This window comes from Buteo buteo, chromosome 11 (assembly GCF_964188355.1).
Source record: "Buteo buteo chromosome 11, bButBut1.hap1.1, whole genome shotgun sequence".
Lineage (NCBI taxonomy): Eukaryota > Metazoa > Chordata > Aves > Accipitriformes > Accipitridae > Buteo > Buteo buteo.
The window spans coordinates 36,432,518-36,449,436 of record NC_134181.1 but is presented as its reverse complement, the minus strand read 5'-3'; the positions used below and the strand labels follow the sequence as shown (position 1 = coordinate 36,449,436).

At 37.5% G+C, this 16,919-nt stretch overlaps 1 protein-coding gene across 3 annotated transcripts in view; it reads right to left on the bottom strand.

Moving 5' to 3' along the window:
* Window positions 1-1,296: 1,296 nt before the first annotated feature.
* Window positions 1,297-16,919, bottom strand: part of GOLGA3 (golgin A3) — a 28,320-nt gene continuing 12,697 nt past the window's right edge. For 2 of the 3 annotated variants that reach the window (XM_075041505.1, XM_075041507.1), the window contains exons 9-24: window positions 16,589-16,726; window positions 15,433-15,594; window positions 14,279-14,647; window positions 13,008-13,085; window positions 11,759-12,022; window positions 11,155-11,249; window positions 10,222-10,438; window positions 9,363-9,506; window positions 8,536-8,733; window positions 7,262-7,378; window positions 6,625-6,764; window positions 5,696-5,828; window positions 5,363-5,485; window positions 4,788-4,952; window positions 3,632-3,795; window positions 1,297-2,638 (exon numbers count right to left, since the gene is read on the bottom strand). In XM_075041505.1, the coding sequence (XP_074897606.1) occupies window positions 2,431-2,638; window positions 3,632-3,795; window positions 4,788-4,952; window positions 5,363-5,485; window positions 5,696-5,828; window positions 6,625-6,764; window positions 7,262-7,378; window positions 8,536-8,733; window positions 9,363-9,506; window positions 10,222-10,438; window positions 11,155-11,249; window positions 11,759-12,022; window positions 13,008-13,085; window positions 14,279-14,647; window positions 15,433-15,594; window positions 16,589-16,726 (2,715 nt within the window). In that variant the 3' untranslated portion in view covers window positions 1,297-2,430. The remainder of the gene's footprint in view (window positions 2,639-3,631; window positions 3,796-4,787; window positions 4,953-5,362; window positions 5,486-5,695; window positions 5,829-6,624; window positions 6,765-7,261; window positions 7,379-8,535; window positions 8,734-9,362; window positions 9,507-10,221; window positions 10,439-11,154; window positions 11,250-11,758; window positions 12,023-13,007; window positions 13,086-14,278; window positions 14,648-15,432; window positions 15,595-16,588; window positions 16,727-16,919) is intronic. The other variant, XM_075041506.1, reaches the window with a different exon arrangement.

Sequence of the window (16,919 nt, the reverse complement as noted above, 5' to 3'; positions counted from 1 at the left end):
AAATGCAGCACTGCACTGAAAACAGAGTGCAGTACGATTATGGGTACAAAAAGAAGAGAAGAGCAGACATTCTGAAGAACTACGAAGGTTTCTAACAATTCTGGCTTCTTTGATACCAGACAGAACCTTTATCCATACAACTGTTGCCAAATTTAAGAGATTAAAACATAACGGATTCTTAACTGTAGGCAACATATTTACTAAAATGAACAGCAACATTAACGCTGCATAAGTGTTATTTAAAATCTTGAACATTTGATAACTTTTTTGTACTGAATATATTATTCATTATGTAGTTTTAATTTTAATTTTGTTCTTTAACAATACTGTGTATTTTTTTTCTTCTTTGAGCTTAATATACAGGCAACTTCAAGAACATGACAGCAGTGAGATAGTCAGTACCATTTACTCTGCAAAGGAGACTGCAGCAGTATGTAGACATTAACATATCTAAGCTAGTCTGTAAAGCTTTTGACTTTTCTTTGAATTGTTTGGTAATTCTGTATGATGGGCACCTAATGCCAAGCTAATGCATTTCTTCCTTCACCAATTTCAAAACGTTGACTTTTAGCATCACTTGACTTTGACACCAATAAAATTTAAGTTAAAAATCCAATAGCTGAGAGGCATGAAACCAGTCAGTATAGACACTTGAGGTGCAAAGTGTTCAACTGGACTAGAGCTTGAATTGGTAATTTTGAGAAAATTAGACTTTGGATAAATATGGGTGGTTTGGGGTTTTTCGTTTGCTTATTTTTTGCCTTATTGCTAAGCAAACTGCAATCATTTCCGCCCCCCACCCAACCAAACCCATCCAAAAGCAACAAGTCTCTTTGAAAATAATAGATGAACTAGAATTTTGGTTTATTTCCCCAGCCACTTAATCTACTTGTACTTACTAGATTTTTTTTTTAAATGCCAAACTATAGTGGATATAATTGACCTGTTTTCTTTATGTTTTAAAGACAAAAATGTGCTAGTACATGAGTTGCCACTAAATCTTCCAAATAATCTGTCATGTATATTTTGATTTTTACTTCAGCACTTAGCACATTAGGCAAAGCAGTACCTCCACACTGAATTTTTTAATGAGGAGAGAGGAGGCTTATCACTGTAGTATGAGCCACATGGGAGCAACAGGACCAAAGGTGAAGGAATCTAAAGTGGACTGCTTTAATAATAATCTAGTCAAGGTGCTCTGCAGAGGGGCTGCCACAGTACCAACGTTTCCATTCACGGTGGACATCTTGTAATAGAGGGTCCAAAAAGTAGGGGAAGTGTGTGGGAGAAGATAAAGCTAATAAAAATAATAATTTTATAGGCATTATGATTTTGTCTTTCAAAGTAAAAGTAATTACATTTCTAAATGCTCTGGCTTTAGGGGCTAATTTCCCTAAGCCATTTTTACAGAATGGCAAAAACCAGCGAACTTAAATGTAACATTAAAACAATGACAGTAACAAAAAAAACCCTCATGTCAGCCTTAACTTATGGTATATAAGCATATTAAAACAGATATTCAAAGTCAGGAAATTATGATTTTTTTCTTTTATATATATATATATTACACGCATACCTTTTTCAAGGGTGTCTACTTCAAAAGTTGAACTAAAAAGGTGCAAGAAGTGTTTGTGCAGTGAAGCAAAGCTCCCTACTGGCCTGTGACTGTAAGAGAAGAACTGACACTTCAGAAAACATCCCAGGCAAATCTGCCAAAGATACATACTGGTCTGCATTGCTTGTCTTTACAGTCTTATTTCTTTTGCTATAGGTCAGAGGTCATCTTCGTAACTAGAAATGGCTTCAAATGATTTTTTTTCTTTAAATACAGATATCTGCAATCTGAATTTCAAGAATAAAAGATTATAGCAGGGAGGAGAGAGGATACTTGGAATATCCAGTCCTCAACCACTGCTAACAGCTGAACATGAGCAGAACTTATTTTTCCCTGTGATTTGGATACAACCCAAGATGAGGGAAGACAACACCCTCCACACACACCCCCCCCCCACTCCCTCAATTTAAAAAGAAAAAGAAAAAAAAAAATCAAACTCCAGATGTTATAAAATTAACAGTCATTCCTTACCAAATTCACCCAGATTGAACAAATACAGACCTGGAACCAGATGCTCCTCTTGACCTCATTTTAAACTTTCATCTGAATCTCTTACTAAACCCCCCAAATGAGCTAGATTTACCACTTGGCAGTCCCCTACATGACAGAATTATTACGGTAAGGTTTCAAACAAACCCTTGGAATAGCATGTTCTGCATTTAATATTACACCAGTTTCTCATAGCCACGCCCCTTGCTTCTACAGGCAAAAGCACAACTCTGAACACCATTTTTAAAAATGAAATAAATAAATAATTTTGATAAAGATTTCTTTACATACTTGAAGCAATAGAAGACAGACAACCGATAAGGAGGTTATAGTGTCAAAGCTTCCTTGTCCCTAACACTACAATTCTGTTTCTTTTCCTCAATAGTAGAAATCTCCTGCTGGTCCGATGCAGTTGCAGGACTGGTAGAGGTAAGGTCCATTAGCTGCCCCTCAATCTGAGTCCACGAAGACATTGATTCATGTACTGTAATGGTGTGTTCCTCCATCTGACGCTGAAGGCTGTCCATTTCTTGCCTTTTCAAAGTATTGAGAACAAAAAAGCAAAAATTAACAAGCAGAAAGCAAACTGCTAAATGCGAGATCAGAAAACTACTTTTCTGATTCTTGATATGTACTCCAAGACTATCTAAGCTATAGCTATATACAACGGAAGGAAGTCTACAGGAAGCTTAGGAATTGTCTCTCTTTAAGAGCAAAACAAATACAATATGCTTAATTTAAAAATTAGGGCCAACAATGCAGCAGCTCCTTTGCGGCAAATACTCATTGCCAGAGATGATGCAGGACTGTTTCCTCAGTAAGGGCACTTTAGTGGCTACAACCTGATGAACGTGGTACTCTTGCAGGTATAAAAGACAACATGGGAGGTAGAAGTGAGGAAAGCAGCACAGAAAAATAATTAGATAAACAGGTAATTTAGTCAGACACCAACTTAGCAAAGCAACTAGTCTGGTAGTACAGGATCATAGAACATTATCACAGACTCACTCCCCTCAAACATCAACTGAGGTGATAATAGCAGCTCAGTTCTCCTAATAACCCAAACTCTCCATCTTCCTGAAGTTGTAGCTTTCCTGCTCAGAATCTCATGTGCAACCTTGTAAGGGAAGATCTGAAAACGTATTTTTGGCAGAATGAACTTCCTCTGTAGAGGTTTCTTATTAACACACTGCCTGGGCTCCTATCATGAGCAGCCTTTCTGATGCTGCGGAGAGAAACACCAGCTTTTCCATCAGCAAGAACAACTAGAAATAGCTGTTTCTGGTTTGATGTGCTGTGTACGATTTAGGATGGATGTTTTGTCTAGTTTATTGTAAAGGCTTCTCTCCCTATTTCACTACCACGTGAGCAAGCACTTACAATAACAGAACATCCTACTGTCCTAAATATAGTCCCAATAAGAGGAAAAGAATTCATTTTACAAATCCTTTTTTCTTTAGGCTGGCAGCTGGTTTCTTGGAAACATTTTTAAGATTATTAAATAGAGTTGAAAATAACGGGTCATACTTTAATTGCCGGAGACAACTGTTCAGATTTTTTAAAGGCTCCTTGCTCACAGCTGTCGATGGTTTCAGCAGTTCTTCCAGCAAGGCAGCAGGCACTGGACAATCAGGAATCTTGACTGGAGTCACAGGATTTGAAGAGTTATTCTCTCCTTTCAGTTCCTTCCTCTGGTTAAAGTCAAAAAAGAAGAAAAAGCCAGAAATACAATTAAGTTATTTCATCAGTGTCATTTTTGCCACATAGAAAGAGTCTCACATCACACTACTGGTACATATCTGCATTATACAGCAGGAATCAGAAGCATATTCATATTAAGTCTCATGGGTCACAAGCAAAAGTTCCTAACCGACTGTCATCTGCTAGCCATGGTCGTAAGTAAACAAACAGCATCTAGAAGGACCTACTCAGGAACTCACCCTACTGAAGAAATAAAACACAAAGGATTTAAAGCAAATGACTTGGCTCTTCAAAACAAATTTTAATAACATTCTTTCAGTATAGTTAAGAGAGCAATTCAGAAAAAAATAAATCAGTTAAGTACAAAGAAAACCTTTTGGAAATTCTGGAACCTGCAGGATGAGATATCAGGACCAATGTCTAAAAGAATGAAATGAAAGCTTCCATACGAAATTCTGTCTCACTTAGTGAGACAATTACTTCAGGGAGGGAAAGAGCAAGAGATCTACTACTACTGCATTTTCTGTGTACTAGTAGCAAATCAGAAAACTCAAAGAAACCACTAATAGTTAACTGTTGAAACTGTGGAAGGATGAAAAACTGGACAGTATGGAGAGGATAGATATGAACAGTAAGCAGGTGTTAACTATAAGAAAGTAGTAACTCTGTATTTGCCCATGATTCATTATTTAAGTGCTACCATTTTTGTTTTATTATAAGTCATAATGTAAACATAAGATAATATGCTAAACACAAAGATTTCTGAAGTAAAAGGTGGGAAGTCAAGATCAGTACAGTTACTTTTGCCTGCAAATCTTCCTGCATTTATCATTTAAATGTCAGAACATCAGTAAGTCTGTATCACAGGCAGGCATTTCAGTTCAGTTTTCATCAGGTCTCCTGCAGCGGAGTATTTCCCAGTAGTTTAATTAGCAGAATATTTTCTGGTACCCTACAACATGTACTCTTCCTATTTAAATACCTTCTTCATCTTGCCGTGCTTCAGGTCCAACTTCAGTTGCTGGTTCTGCTGCAGCAGCGACTTCATGCTGTTCTTCAGTTCAGTCACTTTAGCCTGTAGCATGAACTTGTCCTTCTGAGTCACTGACAGGTCTTCCCTCACAATTTCCAACTCAGTCTTGATATTCTAAATGGGAAAAGAAGAGAATCAATGTGATACAGGGAAACGGTATAAAAATTCCGGCCAACTAATATTTCAAGAATTTTTTTTCAGTTTCCAGGGGAAACTAGAAAAAGAAACAACACTGCTATTTTAAACCAATTTGCCCTGGCAGAAGATCAGGAATTAGATAAAAAAAAGTCAGTAGCCTATTTTAATGGCATAAGGTCAAGAAAATAAGAAGCTAAAAGCATAGTCAAAGTAAAACTGAGAAAAGTAAAGACCCTGCAAAACATATAGTGAATAAGTTTTTATGAGTAAAAAAAATTATCAGAAAAGTATAAGTATGCTTTTAAACAACAAAAGTATTGTTTTAATTATCACCCTACAGCAGTAACAGTTACCCATCAGAATCTCCACCGGCTAGATTAAAATACCTGCAGGACAATTTGCATCCCTTCTAACTCCTTGTGGCTGCGCTGTTCACTCATATCCAACTGCTGCTTAAGTGTTTCAATTTCTCTTTCTTTTCGTTCTACTTCCCACTTGAGGTCTTCCACCTACCAGGGGTTGGGGGAGGAAAGTATCTTTAGAATTATCTATAGGTGCAATCAACCACAAATTCTGAAATATGTTATTATGTCTCATTAATCCTTCCTGGTTCTAAGTAAACCTAGCAAAACTTCATTAAAAAATGCTGAATTAAAGACAAATGAAGTTATACAATGCATCATAAATAAGGATAAACACAGTAAATGTACAGTTTTTACCTCTTGGCTTACTACAGGCTGTTCACTAAGCTTGTCATCCAGCTTTTTCTGCAGAAGTTGGAGCTGAGACCTGGCTTCTGCCAGCTCTTGCTGAAACTGTGATACTTCCTGGGAATGTTTTTCATCCTCTACCCTGCACAGCAGGATTAACAGACACAGCAGTTATTCAATCTGTCCTTTAAAACAAGGACTTCACTGGGTTAGCTATGTAACGATAAATGACATGACACTGCACGGAACCTGCTTAGTTATAGCTTTGACTGAAGGCTTTGCCGACACATTCATAGCAAAAGTTAAATCACAAAAAGATTTTATATGAGACAGATGCACAAATATATCAATAAATATTGCACTGGTAATAGTCCAGTTACAAACAACAGATTATGCAGAAAAAAAACCAACACCAAAAACCAGCAAAAAAACTGTGAGCAATTTTGCTTTTGTTTTAGGAGGAATAGGGTTAGCCTTATATCCGTTCTTATGTAGGTCTGATAATTTCTTATAATTTAAGAAAGTATCTTCTATACAAGAAAACAAATTGTATTTGAATATATTGTGGAATATATTCAACAATCAAATTCATCCTCTACGTAGTTCCTCGGGGATGTGAGAGAAGAATAATAGGATATATATGAAGGCTTAATCCTTACTATTAACATGAAATAGTAGAAATCTGTATTGAAACTGTAAAAAAAGCAGATGGTGAAGCCTAAATACGGCACACTTCAGGTCTAACTGAATTATGAAGAGACAGAAAAATGCAAGTATCTGCCTAGAATCCAAACATGCACCTTATGGTCAGGCTCAGCTGGAGTACATTTCAACATAAACTACTCCAGACTGGCAAAACAAAAAATTCACTAATGTATGGCTTTTTTCAGAGGATTTGTTTTATTTACTATTCTCTAAGAACTTAGACATTTACTTACTGCAGTTTGTCCACTTCAACCTGAAGGGCTTGGACAAGCAGTTCTTTGGCATGTAGCTCTTTCTTGATTTCACTGAGCTCGAGCGCAGCAGCTCTGTAATGACGGCGGTTATGTGCTGCATCCGCTTTGGCTGCTGCTTCCTACAAGAAAAAAAAATATGCAGTTTTTCTTTGTTTTATCACTGTGGGTGAATCATAAAGGGAGCTAGACTAAAGGGGTACAAAACAAGTCAAGAAGGAAGTTATGCAGCTGTTAACACTTCTCTTTTTTGTCTAAAACACTTATTATTAGTGTTGTTACCCTTATTAATGCTAATGGCAGTTAGTAACTATATATAATGGAAGAAGCACGTTTGCCAGACGGGTTCTTCCTTTTGAATTTTTGGATGACATATCATCACTTCAAGGTACGTCCCATGCATTACAAGTCATAATGGAACCTTCCTGGTAGTCAATGACTATGCTTAACAGGGCACAACAGAAAAGACATCAACTGATCTTTCAGCCACTAGCCATCATGACAGAGACCCTGCAGGAAGCAGTATGTTATAAAGCATAGATTTTGTTTTAAGTTACTTTTCAAATACTTTACATTTAAATCACCTTTTAAGTAAATAAACCAAAAGATGAGCCCTTACCTGCTTCTTAAGGTCTTTAACTTTTGACTTTTCTTTCTCTAAGGAAGCCTGTAAAGCTTGAATAAGTTGTTGCATTTGCTGATCCTCTTCCTCTTTCCGCTTTAGGACTGCCTGAACCTGTTATCACATCACAAAAACAAATGCACATTTTGCATGGGCTCACTGGAAGACCAGAAATGCCAGTACAGGTAACACAAACACAAGCCAATGCAAGGATTGCAAAATTTCTCTCTGCTGTTCACTGGTAACTCGCTCTCAGGGTACCTTCCACCTTAAAAGTAGCTCTGGTTAAATGGTAGCTCATTGCCTATATTCCCATTTGCTTCTACCCCACAAATATATTACTATTGGCATAAAAATTGTTCATCATATTGAGTCTGTATGTAACACAGTTTGTATGTTCCAACTAACTTAATTGAGCCACACATTCACTATTGCAAATATTTTAGCGTGATTTGTTTTTTTCCAAAAGAAACAGCTCTGTTTAGTGCAAAGTCTCATTTCTGATCTCTTGTTTAGCCCCCTATATTACTGCTGTTATGCAACACACAGGAGACCCAGATCTGGAGAAAATGCACCAACTTTGTATCATATGAGTAAAGATGTCGACATCCTGTTATTAGAAATACGAGCTGTCCTGGTTTCAGCTGGGATAGAATTAATTTTCTTTCTGGTAGCTGGTATAGTGCTATGTTTTGGGTTCAGCATGAGAAGAACATTGGTAACACACTGATGTTTTCACTTGTTGCTAAGTAGTGTTTAGACTAGGTCAAGGATTTTTCAGCTTCTCATGCCCAGCCAGCGAGAAGGCTGGAGGGGCACAAGAATTTGGGAGGGTACACAGCCAGGACACCTGACCCCAACTGGCCAAAGGGGTATTCCATACCATGTGATGTCATGCCCAGTATATAAGCTGGGGGGAATGGGGCTGGGAGAAATCACCACTCGGGAACTAACTGGGCATTGGTTGGCAGGTGGTGAGCAATTGCATTGTGCATCACTTGTATATTCCAATCCTTTTATTATTACTATTGTCATTTTAATATTGTTATTATTATCATTATTAGTTTCTTCCTTTCTGTTCTATTAAACTGTTCTTATCTTAACCCATGAGTTTTAATCCCCCCCCCCCCCCCCCCCCGATTCTCTCTCCCATCCCACTGGGTGTGGGGGGAGTGAGTGAGCAGCTGCATGGTTCTTAGTTGCTAGCTGGTGTTAAACCACAACATGAGTTAATTCCTTTCTGAAGATAATATATTAAAAGGTCAAATTACCTGTAGATTCAGCTGTACCAAGTCTGCCTCTCTTTTTGCTAATGCTGTTTCGAGTATATTGTTGTGCTCCCGCAAAGCGGCGTTGGACTGACTAAGACCTGTAAGTTTTCCACGTTCGTGCTCCAGTTCAAGGGCCAACTTCTTATTAATTTCTTCTAAACGTTTTATCTTCCTCCTGAAGCCTCTAGATTCCTGAAGCTGTAGCCAAAGAAAAAACAAATCAACCAAACAAACCCAAACAACTCCAGATTATTACCACAAAAAAAGTTGTGAGTTAAACTCCTTAAACATCATGCTTTCCCAGAGTGAGATTTCTTTTTTTGTTGTTTTTAAATGAACACTTCAAAATAAGTTCAGTTAGGTATTTTTTCCTTTTGGAAGTCTAAAATGCTTGCTAGAAAGCAGAATCCAGGGGTACTGTTCAGGTGCACGTCAAGAATAGTTTATATAATTTTTTTGTGCAACTCCACAACTGAACAGCACCACCCTGCCCTCAAAATCATTGAGCATCTGTGACTCCAAATAGTTTCAGAAGATAGTGATTCATGCATCCTCACTGTCTCGTGACCAGACACAGCCGGTATCTAATACAGGAACTACTTTTCTCTCTCATCTTCTTTTCCCTTACATGACAATGATTCATGAAACCACGAAGAACTAGCACAGGGCAGCAAAATTTGCAAGCATCACTGACAACGATGTTTCCTATGTAAGATTCTGATTTCCTGTACTGTTGGAATAAAATTATGGTACTAAAATTTCTCCTTGCTTCTCAGGCACATTTTTAGAGTCACATTCCCATCTACCATACAAACTCAAGCAATCACCTCATCCTCAAGTTCCAGCACTTTCTCTCTGTATTCTTCAAGCTCCTGGCTGGTAAGTGAAATCACTTCTTGCAACTCTTTTTCCAGCATCAACTTACTGCTGCTAACAGCTTGCAATTCTGTCTCCAGAGTTTGAATCCTTTCCTAAAGACAAAGGGATCACACGTGTGATTAATGTATCAACCATCTACAGGAGTAATTTTGTTTTTGTTAAAAAGCCTACTTCACTAGCAAATATTAAATGAGGTGCTAGTGCTTAATGTAAAGGTCTTGCTCAGAGCTTTCCACCCTTGCATCCAGCTACTACCATTAATGTATTTGTATCTTGCTCCATTGGTCCAAGTAACTGGAGCTTCCCCCAGTAAATTAATTTTCTTATCACAGGCATAACATATATGAGTAAGTTACGGCTACTCTGAAGAACTTTTAACTGTCAATGAGAAAAAAGCAGTAAGAGAATTTTGGAAAGTCTTCAGATGCTGAGACTTTCAAAAGAAACAAACAAACAAAAAAACCCACAAAAACCAAACCAACAATGAAAATTAATCAGGAAATTTAGCACTAAGGCTGATCATCCTCTTGAGCTTGGATTACAACTGGTAACCTGAAAGATACAAGTAAAATTAAAAAAGAAAAGAAAACCACCAAACACACCAACCAAACCAAAGCCTGCCAAATCACTTCTCTCAAATGTAGTTAAGGACATTCTCAGTGCTCAGAACACTGATACCATGTTCTTATTTAGCTTTATATTCCAAATATTTTCATCACTTTGGTGTAAAATAATATTTCAAGACTTATATTTAATAACAAGACAGCTCTATCTTTGTACTAACAATGCTAAAAGACATCTGCATACTTGAGCAATCTGGTTGTTTCCACCATCAGTGATTTGTGCTTTCAGTTTGCTCAACTCTGCTTCAGCAGATTCCTTTGCAGCAAGAGATTCCTGTAGCCGACGACTAAGAATGCTGACTGCATTCTCATAGGCTTTATGTTTAGCTTTCATCTCTTTCTGCGCACTCGTCAGATCTGACCCTAGACGCTTCATTTTCTGTTTCTGCTCAGTAATGGCACTGAAGTGAAAGGAAAAAAAACAACCCATCAGGTAAAAACAAAAACTGCCTGAAAACAGTAGTAGAAGATTCATTTTTCACATGGCCCAACAAAAAACAACATCCACTTCTCCCCCCTTGTCCCAGAGTCACCCACCTTATCAGAGAAAGCCATCAGGTTGGTAAGGTACAGTTTGGCCCTTTGCAAGACAGTACCTTGAAGACTCTTGATAACATTCTAAGAAAATACTTACAGGAATTAAGAGGTCTTTGTCAGAACTATTAAAACTCCAGTATGAAGGAATATATACTACTCTGTCTAAAAATAACACAAAATTTAGAGTAAGAATCCAATCTAATCTGAGATCCTTGGTGGATATGTCAGGTATCATAAAACCCCTGTGACCACCAGTGGAAAAAAAAATAAATAGTTCTCACTAATGCAACATTTTAGCCAGTCAAGGCTAAAATTCAGTGAATGGTAATTAGGATTCACTCCAATATGTATGTTGTATGGCAGACATTGTTGGTTAAAAGCATAAGTGAATCAGAGGAGAAGATGCAACTCCTCTGTAGCATGCAACCAACACTTTGCCATGGATATGACTGTGCCTCTCTGACTATTTAAGTTTCCCAAAGGAAAGACCAGGGAATAGGAAAAAAAGTGATTGCTAAAAAGGTGACTATGAAACACAAAGGCTGTAGAGTTCTTTTGTCTGTGCTAAAAGAACACTTACTTTTTTGCTTCTTCTTGCATTTGTTCTACTTGTTGTTTTAATGCCTGATTTGCCTCAGCAAGAGATGCCATTTGTTCCTTATCGAACTGCAAAGACTTAATAATAAGAAAAAAAGCACCCATAAGAAAAAAAAAGCACATTTGCTGTATGCTGGATTATAAGAGAATAATCACAAAGTTTCAAAGTTACTTCCATCTCTAAATGTAAACTGTTCCAAGGTTCTCCATCTCCTTTCTCTTTCCCTTTTATTTCTACTTTAATCCTTCCCTCTGTGGCCACCACCATAACATGTATGAACAGGGTTCTAGTTTGGTCTTTGCTCTCAGATGGAGTTCACTTTGGGACCAAGGAAACTGCTTCCACATCACACCTCTACCACTCCTGTAGTGTGCTTCTCCCCACTTACTTACATGAGATCTTAATAAGCAGGCACATATTTACAGAATTTTTGTAGGTAAATGCTCAAATGTATAGACAATATTAAATATGTAACCATGAACCTTAACTTGCAGGTAGTCATTCTGTTTATTTCCGAAGTTTACAGAAATAGCAACATATCCTGGATGTGACACTCTCAAAGTCCAAAGCTTAACACCTTCCATACCTGTAGGCGTGTTTCCATATCATCTCGTTCTTTCTGCACTGACTGAAGATGATTTTCTATTTCCACCATCTGCTGGTGAACCTGAGATACTTCCTTCTGTAGTTTTGAATGTTCAGATTCCAGCGCCTGTTTTTCAACTTGAATTTTCAGTAGCTCTCGTTTTAACTCTTTCAATTCTGAGTCCAGCCGCTTCTTTGTAGCTTTCAGTTCGCTAATCAGCTGGTCCTTAGAACTTGCATCTCTTCGATAAGCTTCCACCATTACCTTGGGAACAAGTTTCAAGAGGACAATGTCACCTCTGTTACAACTTTCTAAACTTAAGAGTAATTTACCATGAAGTATTTACTAGTATTATTTTAGTTTGAGGTGGAGGTGTGTGTGTTGAAGAATACAAACCAGCATCGTCTTCCGTAACATATTTACTCTGGTTCAAAGATTTTTATGTAAGCTCAGATATCCAATACCACTATGTATCAGAAGTTCATAAAAAAACAAACTTGTGAGAGTGTTTATAGCAGTATGGGATACTCTTCTTCACGTTCTTTATGGAACTGCAGTAATTACATGCCATTCTTTTAAACTAAACTAATTGTAAAAAATTAACCATCCCATGCATGCAATTAATAACTTTTCCCATGACAAGAGGGCTTAACTGCAACTGACAGTTTAAGCAGCCTTCCCAAACTTAAACCTAACAAGCTAAAACAGTCTTTCGCATTAGGTCAATAAGCAATCAAGCTGTAAAATTAATGGTGCCACCCTATACGTAAGACGCATATATGTGCAACGCTAATGGCATATCAATTTCAAATTAATGTTTCAAAACTGTGTAAATTCAGAATAAAATTAGAAAGTAAGAGGACTATTGCAATCTAATTACCAAAGCAACTATCGTTTTTCAAAGCTGCAGGAAAACGATGACACTTCAAGACTTTCATGAGTGCTTTTGCAAAAGCAAGCCTAGTATCAGCAAACCAGAGAGAGATTTTATATGGTGGATCATTTGGCAAACTCCCTGAAGTCCAATAAAAGCATGAATTAGTTGGTGGATCTGCTTTTATGTTAGTTACAGATAAAAATTTAACTGTACAAAATACAGAAACTGTATAATTATGTCACAGAGTTCTTTGATACAGAAAATTGATTCAAGTGTCCTCACAAAGCCCTCAGAAGTACATGCCTTCACTGTGGGGAAAAAAAAAGTATATTCCTTGGTTTAATCTCTTTGAAATAGTTTGCTTTTGCTTACCTTCTGCTGCAGAAACTGTTCCTTCACTTTTTGAACCTGTTTTTTAAAGCTGGCATTTTCTTGTTGCAGATTTTCTACCTACCAGAGGAAAAAAAAGCAAACACGTTGCTTTACATGCCAAATGTCATACTCGACATTATTTCAAGCAGCGACAGTATCTTTTGCTGGTACCAATTGTCTAATCCAGTGAAGATCCTGTTTCTGACTAGGCATCTCAACGGCACGGTTAGATAACACAACATTTTATACGGAAATACGTTCACACAGGTCACCACATAGTGAGCCCTGTCAACCCTCAGGAATGCATGAAGTCCCCTTATCCTGCCATGAAAGTTTTAGCATGCATCAGTGGTGTACATATGTTGTATCTGGATGGCACCCGTTCACACACACACGTGACGATCAAATGAAGAAACTGGCTGGCTCTTTGAAGGAAAAAAATATACATCTCTCTCTTAAATATACTTCCATAGTTCTTCAATACTTCTATTGGTAATACTATCAAGTCCCATTATCTCCAAAAGAAATCTCTAAAGATTACCAGGAACTCATCATTACCAGGATTCAATATGAAAGCTCTTGCTATGAAGCTTGGATGCTTGAAAAGATACAGAGCATAGATGACTATAAAACTAAGGTGTGAAAGGAAGAGTCACCATAATTTAAAGCAGCCACAAAAAGAATAAGGATATGCATTGGACTTGGGCTTGTAGAACAGTTCAGTGACTAGAAAAAAGCCTCAGCTGGCATAGAGCACTATGCAAAAGCAAAGCCTGGTATATTGTTTCAAGAGAAAAGGCACAATTAAACATGACCAAATTACTGCTTAAGGAATCTTTGTCCCACAGTGCCACAGAAAAGCAGCACGCTAAAAAATTACTTCCAAAACTGTGATCTGTACTCAAAATTATTGCGTTTTAAAACTGATAGATTTTAAAAAGATAGTGGCTCTTGGAAACCAACAGAACAAGATCAATTAACCTCAGCTTCCCTTCCCATACCACACAAATGCATAAACGCATATAGAGACCAAGGGACAGTAAACCGTAGGCTCACCAACGATGTAACAGGATGTAAAGTGTCAGATAGTCTAACAACAGGGAAAAATGAGAGAATTGATTAAAATATTCCCACTAGCTGAATCTCACAACTACACATGCATACAAACTCACATGTACCAATCTCCTCTCATGTAATTGGGTCTGTTGTGCCTGTGGCAATACTTCCCTGCAACAGCTATTTTAAATAAGATACTTTTAGGTATTTATTACCTGGCTTGACTTGATTGCCATTTCTTGCCTCAGTTGTTCCAAGATTTCTGATGCTACTTCTGTATCTTCTCCAAGGCGCACTGTTCCTTCGTCAAGTTGCTCTTTGCTTGCTTTTGCTGCCTGCAGAGCTACTTCCAAGACAATCTTCTCATTCTGCAAATACTGGATCATGTCATCTTTAGAAGTAGTGTCACTTTGGAACTCTTCTAATCTGGCCTTCAGTTCATCATACTGTGTTTGCAGGTCATCCAGGCACTGCTCTTTGGTGTGCAATGTCTCTTGGGTCAAAGTGAATTGCTTCATTATGTCTAGGTGTTCTTGCTGTAAAGATTCAAGCTGCAGATCTCGCTGATGCAAAGTCAACTTGACCTGACAAGAAGTATTTTGAGATTAAATTCATACAAAATGAATGTTATCTTTGCAAATGCACTACAAAAATATTTTAACTAATATTTTAGCTTCTAGGAGAAGGTAGGAGAAGGTGAAACTATTTTTTCACTTTTCTAGGCCACTTCTGTTTGCTCTATTAATTGCACTGATTGCCTTCTGCAGCATCTGTAATCTTACAGGCTAACCAATGACCAGAATGGCAAACCTAAAACATTCTTAAGTAAGATTCACAGTGTTCTAAATTTTTATTTGAAAAATGTGTCCACAGTACATATACCAGGTAAATTCAGTGTTATTAATGATCATGCCATATAGTTACACGGAATATAATACTGAGCTATCACATACTTCATCTCATTCTAGCCCTTTGTAATATTACAAGGTTAAAGCAGGACTGTAGCAAAGTGCAGATTTATTACGCTGTAGTGTATATAATGATATTCTGAGTGCCTAACAACTTTGAACATGGATCTGTGCTCCTTGTCTACACTTGGCATGATCACATAATGAATTCACTAAAAAAAAAACCCCAACATCTACAAGACAGTAGTTCTTAAATTCCAAAAAAGTACTGTTACTGAGATGGTTGAAAAAGAGGGAGCCTTTTCACCTGGGACAGAGTGATTTTGATATGGACTTAATTTTTGCAGCTACCTTTCAGGTTTTTAAAAAAGTTTAGCGCTCAGTATCTATTTACTATTGCCTTTTCAGCCAAATAAGTATTTCCCTTGAAACCCTTGGGAAGTTACCTAACAACAGTCTACCTGTTCCAATTCTTGCTCCAATGTTGCTGCAGAATCAGCCATTTTCTGAAGCTGTTCTTTCTCATCCTCAAACTCCTCTAGTTTTCTCTGCAAGTCTTCTTCCACCATGGTTTTAGCCTCCTGGATCTGCATGAAGGCAGCTTCTTGATCTAACATGTCAGCCTGCACAGAAAAAGCAAGGAATCAACTTTTACAATGTCCATGGACAAGGAGGAGAGGTGGGGTGAAAACTAAAATTAAAAAAAAAGAAAAAGAAAAAGGAGGAAGAGAAAAAATATAAGTTAGAGAAAATTTCTAGAGAAAAGACACAAGCAAAAATAATTCTGATGTCTGCCTTACACAGCTGTATGTCTTTACTGAAGTCACCCATTCATATACTTAAGACACTTTAGAATAACAGTGAATGTCTTGTATACTTGTGACAATCTGAATTCCTCTTAAACAACATCATGTCCTTTCTAAATTGATGAAACAAGACGTAAAGAAAAAGAATCTTTAATAAAATTCAGCTGACTGGAAAAATTCTGAAACAAAAGAGATTCCTTGGATGCTGTAGCTACTCTGTGAAATAGCAATTCCTGTCATTTACACAACCACTATTAGTAACACCGGAGATGGGGCGCTTCCACTAACCTGCTGCTTTACTGCCATTTGAGACTTAGAAGCAGGAATGTCACTGAAATTCAATGGGATTTAAGGTTCTAAGTGCTTTTAAAGTGAGTGTACTGCACTTCGGATTTTACCCATCTTTTCTTACTGGAGGGCAGGAAGGACAAACCTGAGCAATTTCACACACTCAAGAAGCACTTTACTGATTTAGTTTAATTTCCAATTAAGTTTTCTCTTGAAAAAGTTCATGAATGGGCAAAGGAGAACATTTACATCCACCTTTAAAATTCAACTAGCAACAAATACCAGAGCTGAAAATGCAAGTACCTCCTTGGAATGGGAAACATATGGCCTTGCTCCTTCTTACTGTTTGTAATGTCATGCAAATTTATTTGGTCTGAAATATTTACTGTTTTTATAATGCACCATTTGAATAAATTCATAACAATTCACTGTTACTTTGCTGAAATAGCCTTGAGTTTGCAAAACCTAAATAAATACACAACCTAGGCAGAAGGTAATTCATGAAGGCCACCTACAACCGTACCTCAATATTTTGGAGCTGTGCTGCAATACGTTCCTTTTCTTTAATGGATCTGTGCTGGGTTTCAGTCAGCTGCTGAGACAGTGCCACATTCTCTAGTTTGAGATGTTCCAACATACCTGCTTGAGTCATTTGCCCAGCCTAAAGTGGGGGGGAGGGGGAAACCACAGATTAATACAGTCAAAATTTGGCCAACAAATTTAAGCATTTCAGAAAAAAACCCAATCACATTGAATCTATCTGTGCCTTATCTCAGCTACTACTTTCATGGCACTGCAGATCTTCATCCACAGAAGGCAAGTGCTTTGGTTAAATTTATGGCTCAGCATTAACA